At 38.3% G+C, this 21747-nt stretch overlaps 1 protein-coding gene across 2 annotated transcripts; it reads right to left on the bottom strand.

The window, feature by feature from the left end:
- Positions 1-1349: 1349 nt before the first annotated feature.
- Positions 1350-21441, bottom strand: BUD13 (BUD13 homolog). Of its 2 annotated transcripts, none has more exons than XM_015590137.2 (10): positions 21255-21441; positions 19256-19349; positions 15941-16025; positions 12538-13311; positions 11181-11485; positions 9487-9592; positions 8997-9135; positions 8499-8683; positions 8179-8260; positions 1350-1759 (listed from the first exon to the last, which is right to left on the bottom strand). In XM_015590137.2, exons 1-10 carry the CDS (start codon positions 21395-21397, stop codon positions 1666-1668), a joined length of 2007 nt encoding a protein of 668 aa, XP_015445623.1. In that variant the 5' UTR covers positions 21398-21441; the 3' UTR covers positions 1350-1665. The 2 variants fall into 2 exon arrangements, with proteins under 2 accessions (XP_015445623.1, XP_006912851.1); XM_006912789.3 differs by having other exon boundaries at positions 11181-11398.
- Positions 21442-21747: the final 306 nt, after the last annotated feature.

Below are 21747 nucleotides of genomic sequence, written 5' to 3'. Positions count from 1 at the left end.
AATTAAGTGCTGCCCGTTTGTTCTCTAGAATGGATGCACCAGCTGGAACTCATGACTTTTCATTCACCATGAGAATTCAGTCTCCTGCTTATTTTTTCCAAACTAATAAAGTAGAAACTCATTAGTATTTTCATTTGCATTTCTCTAATTACTGGTGAGGTAACATACTCGTTAGCCATTCTGGTTTTACCTTTAGATTTTACCTACTCATACTTTGCCCTTTTTTTATTTTGTTTTTTCCCAATTTGCAGTTGTTTTATATTCGATCCCTTATATAATGCAATCCCCTTGTCAGTTTAGACACTGCAAACATTTCTCCTAAACTATATCCATCTGTAGCCTTGACTACAGGATGCTTTATTGACTAGAAATCTTTAATTATGAAGTCATCAAAGTTATCACATCTTATGAATTGTGCTTTGGGGATCTTTCTCCTCACCCCAAGGTCACAAAGACATAATCTATTTTTCTTACTAGCTTTAGCATTTCACCTTTCATTTAGGCTTTAATCACTTTGGAATGTCTTTGTTTTATATGGTTTGAGGCAGGGATCCAACCTTATTTTTGTCCATATAATAAGCCAATTTTCTGAGCACCATCATCCATATCTTCTCCACTAACCTGTGATACTACCTTTATCAGGTCTAAGTAGCCATGTCTATTTCCAAGTCCAGTTTAGCACTAACTTTTATTTTCTAAGAGGACAGATCTATTACGGTAAAGGCTTCACCGATCCAGTAGTCCCCCCTCATCTGCAGGGGATCCTCCAGTGGATACCTAAAACCATGGATAGTACTGAACCTTACAAACACTATGATTTTTCCTATATATAAATACCGTTTCACTTAAAGGAAGCACTTCACAGCTTCACTTTGGCACATCCAAACTGCCAGCCAGCATCCCTTTTCTTGTGCTTTGGAGCCATTATTAGGTAAAATAAGGGTTACTTAAACCACAAGCACTGCGATATTACAACAGTCGATCTGGTAACCTAGATGGCTACTAAGTGACTAATGGGCGGGTAACATTATAGCACAGAAATGCTGGACACAGGGATGATTCACATTCTGGGAGGGATGGATCAGGACAGAGCAAGATTTCATTACGCTACTCAGAACAATGGGGGGCAATTTAAAACTTATGAATTATTTCTGGAATTTTCCATTTAATATTTTCAAACCACAGTTGACCATGGGTAACTGAAACCACAGAAAGCAAAACTGCAAATGAGGTACTACTATATAGTGCTTTCTGGATTAATGAAAAATCCAGCTATCACCATCCATGATCCATGAGGGTTCAACACTAGCTTGCATTCTTCCCAAAAACAGAATACCCAGTTAATAAAGTGATTTTAAAAAAATAAATGTATGTTTATTTAAAAAAAACTTAACCAAGAACAAATCCTGGGAGACTAAGAAATCAATGTTTTCTTTGAAAGCCAGCAACGGCCAGCATTAACACCTGAGAAGTTACAGGTGCCTCTGTCCAAACATCGGGTGTCAAATCTTCTTCTTCTCAAATGCTAGTAGTCAAAACTGGCATTCAACAAGTTGCTGGTCTGTGTGGGCCCTGAATATTAGCATAAACAACTGTTACAGCTGGATATGTGGCTACCCTATGTCCACTACCACAACCACAGCCACCCTCACAGCCTCAGAAAAGTTACATATCCTCCACACTCCACTTGTAGGCAAGTTCCTCCACTGCCTTCTTGCTGGCAAGCCTGGCAAAGCGCTTCTGTTCAAATCCGTTGGATCTGCAATCAAGAGATAATAATCAGCCAGAATCATAAACTGGACACTTATTTTTGAAAAAAAGAGAAGAGTTCACAATCTAATGAATAAGGAAGAAAAAAAGGGAGTCCTGTGAAAATATTTAAGGAATATGCAATAGAATCAAAGGGGCAAAATATATAATTCATCCTCTTATTAGCCCTTGTTCAGATCTTTTTCTCAGTCTTTGACAACTGTTTCAAGAATTTACCACTCTCTAAAAGCCCAACTCACTCTCAGTCAATGTCTACATCTTATATTTTATCCATTCATTACATAAACATTGAGAGAATTCTATTACACAGTAGGCACTGTGTCATGAAAATGAGTATGACAAAGCATCTGTCCTGATGAACTCAAAAGTTAGTAAAGGAAACTGACATTTAAACAGATAATTCAAATAAAATGCATAAGCCATGACAGAAGTATGCATCGGGAGGCACAGAAACAGAATGGAGATCTTACTCAGCTTGGGTGGGAGATGGACAATAGTCAGAAAAGGCTTCATGGAGGTGGCCCCTAAGCTAAGTCTGAAAAACAGAATTAACTAGAGAGTTGGAGGTGGGGAGGGCTGGAGGAATTGGGGATAGATTTAAAGCAGGAGCATAAACTGCATTTCAAAGAGATCACTCTGGGGATGAGACAGGAAAGTTACTGCAATGGTCCAGCCAACAGATGATGAAAACAATGATAAAGAAGATAGACAGAAAGAGAGAAGACATAGTAGGAATTAGTGACTGATTAAATATATAAATGCAAAGGAGAAAAAGGTAAGTTTGACCCCCAAATTAATAATTTTAGTGACTACTAAATGAATGAAGCTACTACTAACTAGGATAGAACAAAAGAGTAGGAGTAGGTTTAGAGAAAGTTGATGAAAAAGGGAACCAAAAGGAAAAATCTAGGAAAAAATAAGAACGAGAAGTGGAGGAAAATTTCTGGGAGAGATGGAGAAAAATTAGACATCAGTAAAAAACTAGGTCAGGGAGAGTTCTAAGTTTTGGGTCCAGGAATTAAAAAAGAATACTCAGTAGAGCAGGGAACATCTTTAGGATTGTGGATACAAAAATATCTACTTCTGGTTATATGGTAAATTAGTTTTCTGAAAAATCTTCCTGCTACCAAAGAGCCTATATATAGTGAGCTGCAAACCAAAGTAGGATGCTAGCCTGAGAGGACAACCATCCTAAGAACACCTGTCACTATGAGGAACCAGAGCCTTGAATTTTGATGGCAGCTTCAGAGACAGAAGACAATGCCTTACACCCATATAAGGTAAAGCAGTGGATTCCAATCACAGCAGAGGAACTTAATAGACTAATGTACCCTCAGACAGCAATTACAAGATCTAGACAAAATATAAAAATACAAGCATTTGAAAGTACTTGAAGGCTTGGAGGGTGACCAAAAGCAGACAGAATCAAGATGGGAGTCTATACATGAAGAGAGATTTGTGTGGCTTTTTGCAGGGGGACACTTGCCACTCTACATAGCTAAGGAAGACAGAAAGACACAAGCTTATTGGCTTGAGGCATCAGTGCAAAGGGGGCAGAGCCGCAAAAGGGATGAAGCTCCAAGTCTGTATATAAACTGCTCCCAAATCCTCAGCTAACTGCTAAACTGTGCTTGTACAAGGGAAACGCCATTAGGCCCGATGAAAAAGCAACAGCTAGAAATTAAAAAACTAACTAGAATTTTTAGCTGCTGTCCACTGCAAAGGAGACAGAGTTTGGAGTTCAAAAACAGCCAAGTTAACTGTCTACTGGAATAAAAGTCAACATACTTCAGAGGAATATGACAGAATTCAAAGTCTCTACAACGAATCATTTATAATGTCCAGTATACATTTAAAAATGACCAGATATCCAAAGAAACACTAAAATGTGATCGAACTCAAGAAAAAGTTATTAATAGAAAACTAATCCTGAGGTGACCAAATGTTGCAATTAACAGACAGGATTTCAAAGCACTAATTATAAATATTCTCAAGGAAAAAGAAAAGGTCTCAATGAATAAACAGTTGAGAAATTCATCAGAGAAATGTAAACTATCAAATAGAAATTCTAGAGTTGGAAATACAATAAAATAGCTTAAATGAAAAATTCATTTATGGGCCTAAAGGATTGGAGATGGCAAAGAGTCAATGAACTTGAAAACATATCAAGAGAAATTATCCCATTTTAAGAACACAGAGAAAAAAAGAGAGATCAAGGACCTGGGCAAAGTGGTGGAGGTGATAGATGCTTCGTTCATCCCCTCTTGCGACCACATCAAAGTTGAGACAAAAACACAGTGCAAAACAGCAAGCACTGTTGCCCTGGGGATCTAGAGGAACAGAAGCCCTACAACTAGGGACAGAAATCAGAAATCACCCCGCAATGGTCGGAGGTAGGAGCAGAAGAAGATGCAAGACTGGCTGAGTGGGACAGAGGCTACAGCAGCCGCCTCTGAAAGGGGCCATGTCTGTGAGCAGACTTTCGTGGTGACCGACCTGCTCGCTCTGAGCACCAGCGCTGAGTGGGCTGCTCAGGTGACACCAGAGACTTACAGGGGGACACTGAGTTGTCGGAGCAAGGGCCAGAGGCAAGGCTTTCTCCCAAGCATAAGTGCTGACGGTATCCATTGAGCTCTACCCTGCCTCCCATTGTGCAGACACAGCACTGCCATAGCTGAGACATCATCAAACTAGATTATAGAGGTCATTCGCACCCAGAAGAACTGGGTGGGAATGAAACTCTGCCTCCCCCAACTCATGGCCCTACCCAAGCCACATTCAGTTGTGTCCTCAGTGACACCTGTGCCACTTGCTGAGCAGCACCAAACCTCACACTGGTAGCAGCTGACCTCGGTTTCCAGTGTGACTTCTTGAAGCAACTATAAGCACAGCATCTGTGTAACGCTTGCTGAATCTTAACAGATGGCCGCAGAGGGACACAGGCTGGGGCCAAATTTGGCCTGTAGCTGAACCCCTCTCAGGACTGTGCCACTGGACACCTACCACACAAAGCCACGCTAATAAGACCTGGAGACTTGGGAGCTTTGATTAGTACATAGAAACAGACACAGAAAGGCAGCCAAAATGGGAAGACAAAGAAGCAGAAACCATATGAGAACAGAACAGAGATCTGGGAATAATGGAGTCAAACAATCTAACAGAGGTGGAGTTCAAAACACTGGTTATAAAGATGCTCCGTGAAATTGAGGGAAGTGTTGATGAACTCAGTGAGAACTTTCACAAAGAGATAAAAAACATAAAAATGGAAATGGAAATTATGAAAGGGAACCAGTCAGAAATGAAGAAAACATTATCTGAGAGGAAGAGTATATTAGAGAGAATCAACAGAATGGAGGAAGAAGAGAATCAAAACACGGATATAGAGGATGGGGAAACCAAGGACACTCAATCAGAATGGCGAGAAAAAAAGTAACCAAGATTATAATAATAATTTAAGGAGCCCATGGGACAAAATTACAGTTAACAACATCCATGTCACAGGGGTACCTGAAGAGGGAGAACAAGAAGTTGAATATATATTTGAAGAAATAACGATGGAAAACTTCCCTAACCTGGTGAAGGAAATAAACATACAACTCCAGGAAGCTCAGAGAGTATCAAGATAGAGGGACCCAAAGAGGCCCACACCAAGACACATCATAATTCAAATGCCAAAGGTTAAATACAAAGAATCTTATAAGCAGCAAGAGAAAAGCAGTTAGTTACCTACAAGAGAGCTCCCATAAGTCTGGTGGCCGATTTCTCAAAAGAAACTTTGCAAGATAGAAGGGCTTGGCACAAAATATTCAAAGTGTTGAAAACCCAGGATCTACAACCAAGAATACTTTATCCAGCAAAGCTATCATTTACAGTCAAAGGACAAATAATGAGCTTCCCAGACCAAAACAAGCTAAAGGAATTCATCAACGCCAAGCCAGTATTACAGGAATTGTTGGAGGGACTTCTTTAAGAAGAAAAAACATGTATCAGAAACATGAATAAAGAATGGTAATAACTACATTCTTATCAACAAGTATCTCAAATGGAAAAGAATTAAGTGCTCCAACCAAAAGAAAGAGAAGCTGCATGGATAAGAAAACGAGACCCCTACATATGCTGTCTACAAGAGACTCACTTCAGATTAAGAAACCCACAGACTAAAAGGAAGGGGATGGAAAAAGAAACTGCCTAGAGGGTATTGTGCTCCATGAAGTCAGACAGAGAAAGACAAATACCACCATTTCACGTAAAGAACAAAATAACAACAACAAGAACGAAAACAAATTCATAGATACAGAGAATATTTTCAGGGATACTAGACCATAAGAAGGGTTGGGGGAGGTGGGGTATGGTGAAAAAGGGCAAAGGGATTAAGAAGTACAAACGGACACATACAAAACAGTCATGGAGATATATATAAAGTGCAGCATAAGGAAAATAGTCAACAATGTAAAAAAATATGTAAGGAGGAAGAGGGGTACTTGGTTTAGTGGGGTGACCACTTTGTGAGTTCTATAAATCTCTAATCACTATGCTGTACAATTGAAACTAATATATTATTGTATGCCAACTATAATTGAAAAAAAATCATTGAATTGTACAATGTAAATATGAGCAACTAATTGTCTAATTCAATAAAACTGGCGACAGGGGAGAGAAAAAGAATTGAGAGAAAAACAATGAGAGAAAAACGAATAGGACTTCAGAGATCTGAGGGATGATACCAAGTGGTAGAAAATAGTGTAATTGGATGAGAAGAGTGGTTCGGAAAAAAATAATTGAAGAAAAAATAGCCAAATACTTCCCAAATGTGAAAAACATAAACTCACAGATCCAGAAAGCTCAATAAGCCCAAAGTAGGATAAAGTCAAAGAAAACAACACCTAGGTACATAATATTCAAACTGCTGAAAACCGAAGACAAGAAGAAAATCTTGAATGCTACCAGAGAAAAACAATACATTACAATGTGGAGGTGGGGGTGGGGTTAATAATAAAACAAATGAGGACTGAGGGTTGACTTCTAATTATAAACAATGGAGGCCAGAAAATGATGAAACATCTTTAAAGAGCTGACAAAAATTTGAGCTTCCAAGTATTAATTAGAATTTTGAAAAATGTGTATCCATCACCATGAATTCTTTAACTTCCTGTTAAAGACTTTTGTGATGAGATCACAGGTACTGTTAACAACTACAGGATTATCTGATATTGTATAATGAAATATGTCAACATTTGGAAGGTCTGAAAAACTCAGCAAAATATCTTCTAAATGACTAGTGTGCAATATTATAAAATCACGCAGTGGTAAAAGATCCATCCAAAGTAGAAAAAAAAATCACCAATGGATTTTAATGTAACAGTATGAAAGTTTTTTGATATAGTTTCACCTTCCATATTATAAATAACCTTTAAGAAACTACCACTTGTTGAGTTCTTGTCCCGTATCAAAAAATATAATACACCTTCCTTTTCTAACTACCTATATAAAGTTGAATTTTCTGCCTATTCTTCAACTAAATATATTGCAACAGACTAAATGCAGAATCCTGCTATCTACTAGTAAGTCAGATATTGAGATTTTCAAAAATGTAAATTCTATTTTTTTTGGTTTGGAAAATATAATTATTTTTCTTTTAAAATATGGTAATTATGATAATGTAATGGCTTTATTATTTTTAATGAATTAGTAAATGCTTTTTAAACTCATCAGTTTAATTTCTAATATGGTAAGTATTAAGATATAACCCACATAAATAAAAGTTTTGGGGGATCCTCAATAATTTTTAAGAGAGTAAAGGGGTCTTGAGATCAAAACGTTTGAGAATCATTGTGCTAGATGCTAGAACAATGTCCCTTAGTAGGCAAGAGGAGATGGGATCCAACATGTAAGTAGGGGGCGCTGACTTTGGATAGGAGCACATATAGTTCATCCATGATAACAGGTAAGAAGTTAAGAGTATGTGCATACAGATGCAGGCAGATGAATAGGTAAGGTGGTAGGAGGTCAGTGAGACATTACAAGTAACTCACTCTTAAGATGATTCAAGGGCTACATTTTAGATACAACATACAAAAGGCTCCAGACTACCATCCATCACTCATCCCCTCTAAACCTTAGAAAATATCATTAGAAGTGACCAGCATCAAAAACAAAGGGTGTCTGTCCTTTCTGGACCACCTGAGTTGTTTGTCCAGAGTCTTCTAAGCTTTGAAAAGGAAAAAAGAAAGAGGAGTGTTCTAAGCACAGGAAATGGGATTTGAGGACCTCAGAAATAGAAGCAAGCAAACTACGTATTACTAACACTGTGATTAGAGCAGAGAATGAGGCAGAGTATAGAGTGATTTACAGTTAGGGAGTTAGGGTCAGGTATAAGAGAAAACAAGTGTAGGAAATATTAAGGCTTACCTGTCCACACCATCCCAGCGATATCCAGGCCAAATATTAAATCTGTTGGGAGGTGGTGCTGGGCCAGTGTAGCGAGGTCTCACTAATGAGAGGAGAGAGAGAAAACAAGTCAGTTATCTATACAATTCAATACAGAGCTAGCTGGCAGTGGAAAAAATTTTTATTTAGAACTCTCTATTGGGTTGAACCTAAACTCCCAAATACAAGAAACATAGATTGTATGAGAAAGCCTTCTTTGCACATAGCTATGTTATCATCGCCCTAAAGATTCTCTCTTTGCATAAGTCACCTCCAACCCTGATGATTCCCAAAAGGCTCACCTTTCTTATTCTTGTTCTCTTTGGCCTTACTCTTCTTGATAAAGTTGGCCATTGGGTCCCCTTCTCTTTCTTGTTCTCTCAGCATCCGATCCAGATCTTCATCATCAATATAGCGAGCCAGAGGCTTTTGCATTTCCTTTATTGCATCCTCCACATTTTGTTGCTGCTGTCGGCTCTGGGCAAGCCTAGGCAAAAAGAACCAAGGCTATTTGCTATCCTGTTTAACATTTCTATTCTTACGCTAACATGGACCACACTGCTACATTTGGAGAATCTCCACTTTCTAGCAGCCTAGGTCAAATATTGAAAAGGGCAAAATTCCTAGACTACCAACTGGAAGTGTAGATGATATCAATATTTAGGAAGACTGAGCACACTGAATTTCCCATTCCTGAAAAGAGTTTTAAAACAGAACATGAACTAAATGATCAGAAGAATAGAGAAAATGACTTTCTCCAGTCACCACGGTCTTGTTTTATGTTTCAGTAGTTCCCTTACCCTTTTCCCCACTTGGCATACATCTCATCTCTCTTCAAGTCCTTCTCTGCTTTTCTCCTTTGCTCTAAACGTTCCAGTTTCAAATTCCTCTTACGACCAGACTTATCTCGAAATATGGTTTCAGCATATTGAAATTCAGCTGCAAAAGAAAATTATACTTTTAAAGATAAATACTAGGTATCAAAATCAGAAATAATATTTTGATACCTGAAATCAACCACTTGGGATCCTGATGCTAATTAAGAACTTTTGCAGCCAGACTAAAAGTAGTTCCTACTAATGTCTAAGTGTATATTGATGATGATCCTAAAAACTAACATTTTTCAAGAAGGAAAAGAACCAGCTGGACCCACTAAGAAGTTAAAATAATGCATAAAACCAGAGCTGAAATTTGATAGCAATTAAAATATCAGGTACAATAAGCTACATTGAAAAAATAAAATAAAAGCTACATGAGCCTCAATTGGTCTCTGCACTTTTACATTTTTACCTTCAAATGCCATGGTTTCTTGGTCCCGTTTCTTGAGTTCCTCCTGCTCTCGCTGTATGTCAGTTAACACCAACCCAGTTCTAGCCCCAGAATACATGTGTGCAGCCTATGCAATGGAAAAGGGAGCATCCAATATTAATGAGACAATGTAGCAGTAGGCTCCATGGATATACACAGTTAGGTGCATTTTTGTTTGATGATCAGCAATAACCAAACCAGAAACTCTAGCTTTATATTCTTATTATCAGCCACAGGATTCACAAAATAGAAAAGAATAAAATTGAATTTCATGGAAAATTAATTATACTATCAAGGTTAAGAGTAAACACAAACCAACAAGATATTAAAGGGAAGGCTAAGCATCTATATTCCTGACTTTTCAGCATATAAACTGCACACATGAAGACTCACTCTCCAGTTACCTGACCAGAAACCTGTATCAAGCTCTAAGCTCTCCAGTAGACCCACACTGATAAAACATTCCATTTAAAATACAAACTCAATCAAACATAAGATCCTTAAGTTGTGGATATATTTCAGGATAATAAAAAGATAAGACCAAATCAGAACTTTTTACTAAGCTCCACCTTGTATCAAGATAACAAACCAACCCACAAATGGAATATACACCATATCCTGATATCCTTAAGCAATGTGATAAATTTGATTAGGACAAATATTAAATTGTCATGGACTAAACAGATACATAAAATGTCGAGGTCCAGTTGATACACACACCTCATTTTGTTCCCAAAAAGATACATAAAATGTCAAGGTCCTAACCCCTAGGTTAGGGACAGACCGCTCTACTCTACCAGGACCACGTGGACTATGGAGAAGACTTACCTGAAAAGTCTGTGTTGCAGAGAGATGTACAGCAGAGAGATGTACACACCACAGGCTCTATCATCTATTTCGTAACCAATTCACTGGAATAAGATTCCTTCACTAGTACTGGTGTTCTTTAAAACACAATTACTCAGGGTTCATGTGGACTTGTTGTTGTTAATTCAGGTTTCAACATAGTTTTAAAATAAAACACTGACTTCTCAGGTGATATGATTTCTAAAGTAGTTTTATATTTTAAGTATCTCTTTTTAAGCTCTGGAGACAGAGACCTGCAGTCCAATTTAAAATAATAAGTACTTACACTAAATACTTACTTTGTCCCAGGCACTGTGCCAAGAGTTTTACTTACGCTAACTCATTTTATTCTCACAATAACCTTAAAAGTATGCACTATTATTACCCACATTTTACAAATTAAGGAGCTGAGGCTCAAAGATACTATGTATCTTGCTCAAATTTTACAGATTACAAGTGGAAGAAGTAGGATTTGAATATGTGATCTATGTGACACAAAGTCTGTGCTCCTAACTCCACTCTGTAAACTATAGGTCTGTTTACTCCTAAGGAAATAGGAAGTTTTTCTGGACCTATTAAAATGAGATTTGTGAGATTAAAAGAATAAAAAGGCAGAAGCTACTTAGAAAATCTGGTATTTGCAAGTTCACCTGGGTTGGGTTATAGGCAGTCCTGCCTTCAGAGAAAAGGAAAGACCTCTAGAGGTCCTTTGTGCTAGATTTACTAAATTGGCAAGATCTCCCTCCTCCTCCTCCTCTGGCTTGAACCTCTGGTACTTGTACAGAAGACAGGAGTCTCTCTGAGAGAATATGGCTCCTAAAAATTCCTACCTTCTTTCCCGGAGGCTGAGTCCTTCGAGGTGGAGACAGATCGGAATCTGAAGATTTGGCCCCCTGTTTCCTCCTTGGTGGAGAGAGGTCAGAACTAGAGCTCTGGTGTCTAAGTCTGTCCCGTGGAGGGGACAGATCTGAATCAGAGTCCTGATGCCCTGGACTTTGTTTCTTCCGTGGAGGGGAGAGATCTGAATCAGAGGCTTTCAGACTGCCACCTGGGTAGGAAGAAAAGTCCAACATGTGACTCAGATGTCTTCCAGGTGAAGAGTTTATATGAAATTTCCTACGGTTGAGTGAACAGCCTAGAAATTAAAGAATAAAATCTTTAATCCCCTTGTCAGAATCTAAAAAAAGAACATACCAGGCTAATGTCCAACATTCACTGAGTCCTCCTGTATCACTAAGCTAAATACAAGCACAGATAACAAGAAAAGCAAAATCAGAGTCAACTTTTAAAACCAACAGTCAGAATGCAGGGTTCTATTTCCAAGTTACTAGTGACTGTGACTAGTATGTGAGAGCTCAACATACTCTCACCTGTGCCATATTTATCTACACACAGAATGGGCAAAACAACTTGCACTCAAATCTCAGTAGTGTGGTTAAAAGATATAACTACCTAGAATATATTCTGATGTCTTCAGACTAATGGAAAATAATTTTATTTGAATTTAAAAATTAAAACAGTAACTAGGGACAAAAAGATGAAGTAAATTTCACCAAACAGGCCTGCATTGTAGACATATGCATCACAGATCACCTTCCAAAAAAGCAATCTGCAATATGTATCAAGTCTTTAAAACATACTACCCTCTGACCCAGTAAATCAATTTCTACTTAGTTTTCTAGGAAACATATCTAGAAGTACTTAAGTTCCAAGAAATCTCTCTAGAAGTAGAGAAAGAAATAATCTAGTATAGGAAGTTTATGTATACAGATGTTCGCCACAGAATTATGAAAGCAAAATTTAGAAATAACCTAAAATATACAATATTAGGGAAATGGTTAAGTAAATTTCCCTAATATTTAGGAAATATGACACCAATAAAAATTACATTAACAAAGAAATGTTTTTATGAAATGTTTTTATTTATATACATTTTACATGTATGGTCTTGCCTGATTTTTTCATTTAACACTGAGGAAGACAGAGTTTAGTGAAAAAATCAGGCAAGACCATACATGTAAAATGTATATACTGCATAGCCAGGGCTCGACTACATCAAAAATGAATACAGAAAAGACTAAAGCTCCATTCTCATTTCTAATGACATAAATACCTAATAAAACAAGTAAAAAGTCCAAAGAAAAGCACCTAGAAAATAAGTCTGTCTCACAGACAATCAATGCTCACCTTTAGAATCATGCTGTTTATTTCCAAAATGGGATTTTGACTGCCTTTTTCGTGGAGGAGAGAGGTCCAAGTCATATTCATATTTGCTGTTCTTCGGGAGTGATGGAGAAGTTTTGCTAGAGGCTCTTTCTGGGGCTTTACTGCTTTTGGTTCTAGGCCGCGAATGAGGAACATTAGGAGGCAAATTGGGGGAGTCACGATGGGCCCTCCTGACCTGTGATGTGTCCAAAGAATCAAGAGTCCTTCTAGATTGAGATGTTTCAGGGGAGTTGTTACGGGCCCTTCTGTGGGGAGAGATATCTGAGGAACTGTGAAGGGCTCTCCTAGGAGATAAATCTGGTGTATCATACTGGGCCCTCCTAGGAGGTACAGCTGAAGAATGACGATGAGGCTTCCTGAGAGGAGAGGGATCTGGTGACTCATGATGGGCCCTCCTGGGGAGAGAAGGATCCGGGATATCATGACGGACCCTCCTAGGAGGAGAAGGGTCTGGGGTGTCATGACGGACCCTCCTAGGAGGTGAAGGATCCGGGGTGTCGTGACGGACTCTCCTAGGAGGTGAAGGATCCGGGGTGTCGTGACGGACCCTCCTAGGAGGTGAAGGATCCGGGGTGTCGTGACGGACCCTCCTAGGAGGTGAAGGATCCGGGGTGTCGTGACGGACCCTCCTAGGAGGTGAAGGATCTGGGGTGTCGTGACGGACCCTCTTAGGAGGTGAAGGATCTGGGGTGTCGTGATGGAAATGGCTGTGTGAAGGTAGATCTTCACTGTGACCTAAACACAAATAGCAAAGAGTCAGATTCCCACAAATACTATGTTCACCACTGGTACTCAAAGTTTCAAAAGATGTCCCAGGAGCATACATCTCAAAACTACTCAGAGCACAGCTTCTTTGCTTAGGGGCAGCAAATAGCACTCATAAACATCTTTAAAATAATCTCTCTTATTTGCCTAACAAGTCATAAATTTGCAAAGTATTTTAAATACACTTTCATATTATACTTTAAAAGGTAAGCAGAGGAGGTATCTTGTTTTACAGACATGAAACTAGAGACTAAGGAGCTGAATGGTTTCTTACCTAAGGTCACAGCTACCAAAATGAAGAGCCAGACCAAAATCCCAGTCTTCTAATTCCCAACGCAATGCTCTTCCCAAAACCTATTTGTCCAGAGTTCCGAGTCAGAGGCTCCTATGATATTTAGCCTAGGTAATTTATAGTTTGTACTCGCTCTTCTTTCAAAAGGCAAATTGACTAAATCTGTGCCAAATCAAAATGAATGCTGTCTATTACTTAATCCCATGTCGCTGTGCTCCTTCTTAGAGGGGGAGAGATCACCAAAAAAAGAGAAGAGTGAGCATTTACTCACCATCTCTACATGCCAATGCTTTATATAGATTACCTCATTTAATTCCTACAACAAGCCTAGGAGATAAATATTATCCCCCATTTTACAGATAAGAAAGTTGATACTCAGAAAGATTAAGTAATTTGACAGAGTCATACTGCTAATAAGTGGTGGAGTAAATATCCAAATCTGTATCTGTTTGACTCCAGAGTCCACGTGCAATCTTTAAAAATATGTAGTTGAGGAAAAAGCTTGAAACTTTCAATTTTCAAAGAGCTAACAGAAAAAAATGTTTATAGCAACTCGGAACATTTCCAAAATACAGTTTCTCCTCTTCCTCTGTTTCATGTCATTGAGCTCTATGGCCTAAATACAAATAAAAGCTGGGTAGAATCCAATGAATACTTGTTAAATTAAACCAAGTCAAATCCTTTACTTTGAGGAATAGGCCTATCTGATTAGAATCCACTCTTCAGAAAAGTACTGATATCTGTAGGGGCCCTGACAGTAAATCTACTCCAGGAAGTTAATAAATTCCATATTTATTAAAAAGAAAGGAAGAGTCAGAGATTAGTGAGGATATTTCCAGTAACAAATGGGGATACAGCAGTGAGAATGAGGCAAATCAGAAAGAACTATTTGTGTGTGTGTGTGCGCGCGCGTGCACGTGCGTGTGTGTGTTTATCACTTCCTAGACCTACAGATACAGAAACCAAAAGATTATCTCTGAAAAAAGGATTATGGGAAAGACTGAAACACAATTACAGGACAAGGCAGAAAATAACTTAAGAGTCTAACCACTATTCCATAACATCTGAAACTAATGTAATAGAATGTCAACTAAAAAAAAAATTTTTTTAATTTTTAAGTAAAACTGGATTCTGATAAAAGAATAATCAACTTTTCATTTATCAAACAACAATAATACACTTAAAATTAACTGAGAAAATGGTGATCACTATCCTATAGCCAACTGTCACTTTTGTTATGGATTTTTTTCCTAATCAGAATTGCAGGATAATTAACCTAAAGGCACAGAGCATAACAGAGAAAAAGACAAATCCTCTTTAGGAGTTAACTCTTCAACCCTCCATGTGTGAAAAAGGAACAAGCATCAAGGGTAAACTAGAGTTAAATAACTATCAAGCAGCAAGATTCTTGTTTATGAAGGAATGAAAACAGGCAGTAAAAAACCAGAACACTTCCACTGGCCACACAGAGCTCAAATGACTGCTGGAACCACAGCTGTGACTCACTGGGAGTATTTCATAGTCTCTGTGTCTTAGTAAGTATGTACCTATCAAGTTTTTGGAAGAGGGGAAATGACTATTAAGACAAGTGATGATTTACCAAAGAGCAGTAGGTTGCAGGAATCAAATACCTTTTAGCAATTCAATAACTCATCAAATATTTAGTAATGGCACCTCCTTGTAATAGCCTGAGGGAATACCAAGACAAATAAGACTAGGTCTGGTCTCTGTTCAGACATGACGACAAATGCCCTTTGTCCAAACCAAAAACTGAAACATTTTTTTAAAATAGGAAGTTAAAGTATTAGCCTAAGGAGAAGGTGATGAATGGGCTAGTGGAGGATAATGCACTGTAAAATACCAATATTTAAGGGAAGAACAAATAAAGATTTACTAATACAAAGGACAGAAAACATTAATCCTTGAACTATACATGAATTGCTTCATTTTGAGAGGACAGATGTTGCTCAAGTCTCTAAACTCTTCCTCATATGCCTGTATACTTCTCCAAAGTCATATCTGTGTACCAAGTGCTTGTGAGGAGTGGGTCCTGAAAGGCTCCCAAATGAGTCACTTCTTGACCTCAGTAACACTAATACCAAAACGTAAGAGAAAGTGGGATACCTGGTCTCGCAGTTCCCACATCTTACTACTTCTGAAGAAGTTCTGAATTCTATTTCACACTATATTTTTCAGGATCACTGACACACTAAACAAACTATGCACTCCTCTAAAAAAAGTATATAAAAGAAAAAAAGGCTTCCCCTATAAATGGTTAATTTAGATTTATCTATTATTGGAACTCACCTCCGAGAAGCTTCCATTTGGCACTAGAACGAAAGGTTTCCATTTGCTTTACCTCTTCTGGTCGCTCATCCACAAATTCGGCCACCTGAGGAAGTGAGGACATGGTATCGAGGAAATACACCGGATCCAGCCAAGAAGCATTGTTGTCTCAAGAACCTGAAGCTATGATCATTCCCATTCCTAATATACATGGCACACACAGCCTCAAAATAGCCATGAAGAACCACACAGTGGTCCTCAGTTATACTTGCTCCATAAACATCTGATTATCGCCGGATGGTTTAATTCTAGATCTTTCTCTGACTAATCAATTTCTCTCCAAAAGTTAATTTTTTTCATTACAAACCTTTTTATTAACCTGCCAGGTACACAACTGCCACTTGTAAGATATAAGCTAAATTCCTTCTACCTTTTTATTTTTACCTCTTTATTTTTATTATATTGTATTCAGAGTGAAAACACAGGTGGAATCCCATGCTTATCACTCATCAAGGGCTTCGGGTTCCTTGAGAAACTTTCCTTACTATAGGTAGTCACAATGACAGGTATTCTTGAATCCAACCAAAAGATGTCATTAAGATATACACAGAATCATAGAATCTTTGAGAGAAAATCACATATCATCCAAACTCCCAAATGTGGAATTTTCTCTATAGCATCCTTGATAAATGATCACTCATCCAGTCCCTCCCTGTCAGGAAATCAATTCAGGAAACTCATTATGTTACAAGGCAGTCCACCGCAATTTTTTGGGCAGTGCTAGAAAGTTCTTAGTTTTATCAGACTCATATCTACCTTTCTACAACTTCTTTCCATTGACTCTAGTTCTGACTTCTGATGTAACTGATCGTCTTTCCACATGACAGACTTTCAAGATGACTGGCATAATAAATTCTAGTTACAGAGTAGCAACTATGTGCAAGGCACTGTGTTTTGTATTTTACGGTCTCACTGGGTCCTTACAATAGCACTGCAAAGAAATGTTCTACAATACTAAAGAGCAAACTATGACTCAAAGTTAAATAACTTTCTCAATGTCACGAGCTAGCAAGTGGCAGAACTGGAATTCAAATTAGGTCATAATTCCTCTCTACTTCTCTTCTCCCAAGATCCTACCATCATTCTCACATAACCTAGTTTTGAGATCTCTCACTGGGCATTAAAAGCACAGGCTTTCAAGCAATATAAATTGAGACCTAAATCCCCAGCTCTGCCAGTTAATATTTGCGTAACTTTTGGCAAATTATTCTCTCTAGGCCCCAACTTCCTCATTTGTAAAAGTAGGTTTCAAAGGATTGCTATAACTCAATGAGATAGTTCATGTAAGCTCAGCAGTACTTGGTACATGGTAAACGCTCAATAAATTATACCTATTATTCTTGTGCTGCCACTGCTATTGTGGTTGTCCTAGTGATGGTCTTCCAGCAACAAAAATGAATTCAATTCTGAGATCTGTTTTAACTAGTGTAGAGAAAAGTGGATCTTCCTTGTTTAGGTTTTGGGGCAAACACAGGAGCAAAAGACAATATTATAAAGGAAAATTAATAGACAACTACATAAAAATTAAAAATTTTTAATGCCAAAACTATTATAAATGAAAAGGCAAATGACAAAATATACCTATAACATATAAAATAAATTATACATCCTTATATAAATATCAAACAAATCAATTTAAAAAATTAAAATTGCAAATTTTTTACAAAATGGACAAAATACCAAGAAATTCATTAAAATACAAATGCCCAACATGAAAAATTATTTCACTATTTTTCAAAGAAACTGGATACCACTGTTTACCTGCCAAATTGGCATAGGTCTGCCATGGTTTTTGTTATAGTTAATAATGTTCTGGTATTGATGAAGAAATGAAAAAACTGGAATTCTTATACATACCTAGTGACAGTATAAATTGGTACTATCTTTTGGAAAGCAATATGGAACTACAGCTCAAAAGGGCTATAATTTCGTATTATAGGAATAAAGAAATAACGGATTCTTATAATAATTTATGTATCTTTATCGAAGCATTATGATATTTCAGTACAAGAAACAACTTGTATGTCCAGTAATAAGATATGTTAAATTAATATATATATGAACTACTATGCAACCATTCAAGATCACATTCTCAAAGAATACTTTAAAGTCTTACTAAAGTATTGGCAACATATTAAGTGAAAGAGCAGGCTCGAAAACCATAGGTACGGTATGATCACAATTATATTTGAAAAAATAATTAAAAGTATGTATAATCTATTAATTAAAGAAATATGCATCCAAATGGTAGCAGTTGTTACCACTGGATGGTCACTGTATAAGTGATTTTTATATTCTTTTTAAAACTTTAAACTCTTATATAATTACCAAATATTCCATAATAAATATGTATTGCTTTTATAAAATAAAAAAATAAAAACAAATGTTGTAAACATTAATTATGTTTGATTCTGACTGAAACTGGTTCCTCATGATCATTATTTCCCTTATAATTAATAACAGACTATCTTTCAAATAATCTATTGTAGAATATGCTGGGGATTAACATTAACTATATTTATCTGGAATTCATCTTTACAATTTTTTACCACAATACAACCTATCAACAGTTTTCCTTTTCATCTGTTTCTCAGTTATTCTCAGCAAAGGTTCCATGATTATACTAATGCTAGGTTATCTGCCTAACTGGCTTTTGCCCAACTGGCTCTTATCCTTCAAAACTCATTTCAGATATTTACATTCTTCATAGAATTTCCCAATGGAATGGAATAAAAAGTATGCAACCTCCTCTGTGCTCTAATAACATTTGGTACATAAATGAAATATAGCTTCGACATTATATTGTTGAAATTATTTGAAACTCGGTCTCCCATTTTAGGGTATGAACTCTAGTGTACAGACGCTATGTTCTATTAATCTACATATCTCCAGTACTTAGGCAACAATATATAAATTTTTTAGTTCAATCAATGAATAAAAGGAACAAAGAAAAAGTTTCCTATAATTGAACCTGAACATTGTTTTTAAGGTAAATTCCAACAAATTGAACCCTGCTAATTCTAGTCATGGCTCTATCACTGATGTTGAGGAGTCCTGCCTCTATGATTAGTTCCCATTTCTAGGCTGATGAGGCCTTCCATAAAAAAAGAAGACAGTGTACAGGCATCATCAAAGAGGACTATTTTAAAACAGCTCTTTGGAAAGTGTCACCACTTCTCTGCCTTCAACTTTCCCTCTTACAAATCTACCCTGCACTGGGAGTAGAGACTGAGAGGCTTGAATTTCAAAGTCCTCGCAGCCTCAAAATATACATACCACAGGCAAATCTCCATCATCTTCCTCTTCCTCCTTTTCTGGTTTAGTGGTGGAGATAGATGTCCAGCTCACATCATCATCCACAATTCGCATTCTAAATGTGAAAAATAAAAAGATCGAAAAGAAAGACACATTCTTATAACAGTCTATGAACACTATTGGTTTTAGGATAAAGCTCAATCCAGTCTTTGTCTATATGGCAAACTTCATCCTAAACCACTGCCTCTTCAGTTCACTACCTCACTGGTCATCTTTTGGTACCTAGCATGAGCCAAATTCCATCCGATATCAGTTTCCCCATACTCAGTTCCTTCCCTCAGACTGACCTACTCTTCTCTTTCTTTACTTACTCTCATTCTTAAGATTGTAGCAACTTCCTTGAGCACACCTTCCTGACTATTCTCCCTTAAGTATCTTAACTAAGAAGCCCTGTTACATATTCTTGGAATACTTTCATTGCATTTATCACACAGGATATAAATCAATTAGCTGCATACTTAGTTGTTTAAAGCCTGTAAACTATAAGCTCCCTCAGAATAGAGACTACGACTTTCTCATTCAGAGCAGTATGCTCAACACTGCAGTAACCGGCGTAAGTATTCAAGAAATGTTTGTTGCACAGATAAACTGTGGATGAGTCCCAAAAAATAACAATTACTACCATGATATGAACAGTGATCTAAAAAGCCAAGATCACGTTATACATTTCTAATCACACAATAAAACAATAATCATTTAATATAAGTGCTATATCATTCAGTATTACTCTCATTTTAAAGATAAAGAAACTGAAGCTTAGATAGATGAACTGTCTTGCCCAAAGCCGCACAGCCCATAAAGTGGCACAGCTAGGACTCAAACTATAAGGAGTGCTGCTCCAAAGCTCAAGCTATTTTCACTACATGGCACTACTTCCAAAGAATCCACACAAGTCAAAGGGGTAGGAAGACAGAAGGCAAGAACCCAACCAGGAAAGGATATGGATTGGTTCTTTGGAACTACTTGACTTTACTGGGTATATCAGTTTCCTAAGACAAACTGGGTGGCTTAAAACAACAGAAATGTATTTCTCTCACAGTTCTGGAGGCTTGGAGTCTGAAATCAAGGTATCTGAAAGGCAATGCCCACTGGGCTCTAGGGGAGAATCTTTCCTTAATTCTTCCAAATTCTGGTAACCCCAGGCATATCTTAGCTAGTGGCAGCCAGTCCAATCCCAGCCTCCATCATCATGTGGTCATTCTCCTTGTATACCTGTTTCTGTGTCCAAATTTCCCCCTTCTTAAAAGGACATCAGTCATACAGGACTAAGCCCCCTATTACATATATATATATATTTCTAAATAATGTCACATCCTGAGCTTCTGGGTGGGCATGAATTGGGGGGAAGGGGCACTATTCAATTCAGTACACTGGGCCACAAAAATTTTTTCATCTGAAAAATGGGGATAACAACACTTACTTCATGGTATTGCGAAGCTTAAATAAATTCATATATGTACTTAGAACATAGACTGGCACATGACAAGAACCGTATAAGTGTTAGTTGTTATTGTTAGTAGTAGTAGTAGTAGTAGTAGCAGTAGTAGTAGTAAGAGTAATAGAAAGTGAGTATAGGTCTCTGACTCAGGACCAGAGTCCTTGGGATTGGAGAAGGTCCACGGACAGGTTCTGGGTCCTATAACACCTAAGTACCGAGGCTTTGAATTAGTTCCACCATTATTCTCGGGGCACAATATTCATTCTCTATGGGAGAGGACGAAAGTCTACAAAGGCGGGAAAAGAGTAAGGAAAGTTACAGCCCGGCTTGAACACATCGAAGACAGGGCTCAGGGGCGCGAGGAGCGACCAACACGGGCTCTAAGCTCATGAAGAGTTCCAACAGCCTTCAGAGAGCGAGGCCCAACGGGCGTTGATACTGGAAGAGCCGGGCGAGGGCGGAGTTGGGATGGTGAGGGGCGGCAAGCCGCCGCAGACCCTGCCCCTGCCAGGACCAACTCACCCCTTGCCGCCAGCCCCGCTAGGCTTCGGCCGCTTTTTGCGACGTTTGCGACAAGACTCGGTACCCCCAGTAACGCCGGCATCTGCCCCAGACAAGTAGCGCTTCAAATATTCGGCCTTGGAGAGCGGCGGAGCTGCCGCCATGGCAGCGGCGAGGGCGGGGCGACGGATCGGCGCTGAGGACAAAATTCTCGAACGCAAAACGGACGATGGTGGGGAGGTGGGGCCAGAACCGGAAGTGACGGAGTGCGCTCAGAACTGCGGGGGCTGACGGGTGAGAGCGTTTGCAGGCTTACAGGGAATGTGCATCCGCCCCGCCTAGTCACCTATTCAGCCCTCTGACGGTGCAACCACGTTTCTTGTTTGTTCATCCACCTGCTCATTCAGCAGACTATGCCGCAAGCCGTGGGGCTACAGCTACGACCCAAAGATCCCCCAGCACCTTCAAGAGGACCGTAATGTAGTGGTTAAAAAACATAGGCTCTGGAGTTGCA

Source organism: Pteropus alecto, unplaced genomic scaffold, assembly GCF_000325575.1.
Source record: "Pteropus alecto unplaced genomic scaffold, ASM32557v1 scaffold224, whole genome shotgun sequence".
NCBI lineage: Eukaryota > Metazoa > Chordata > Mammalia > Chiroptera > Pteropodidae > Pteropus > Pteropus alecto.
The sequence above is the reverse complement of the archived record's forward strand: the minus strand, read 5'-3'. Positions and strand labels throughout refer to the sequence as shown.

What these genes read in the sequence shown, in the direction of transcription:
- BUD13 (XM_015590137.2), bottom strand. Translation starts at nt 21,397, where the DNA reads ATGGCGGCAGCTCCGCCGCTCTCCAAGGCCGAATATTTGAAGCGCTAC. An exon ending in TAAACAGCATGATTCTAAAG is followed by an intron (nt 11,486 to 12,537) that starts GTGAGCATTGAT and finishes TTTAATTTCTAG; the next exon opens with GCTGTTCACTCAACCGTAGG. An exon ending in AGAAACCATGGCATTTGAAG is followed by an intron (nt 9,136 to 9,486) that starts GTAAAAATGTAA and finishes TTTCTTTTGCAG; the next exon opens with CTGAATTTCAATATGCTGAA.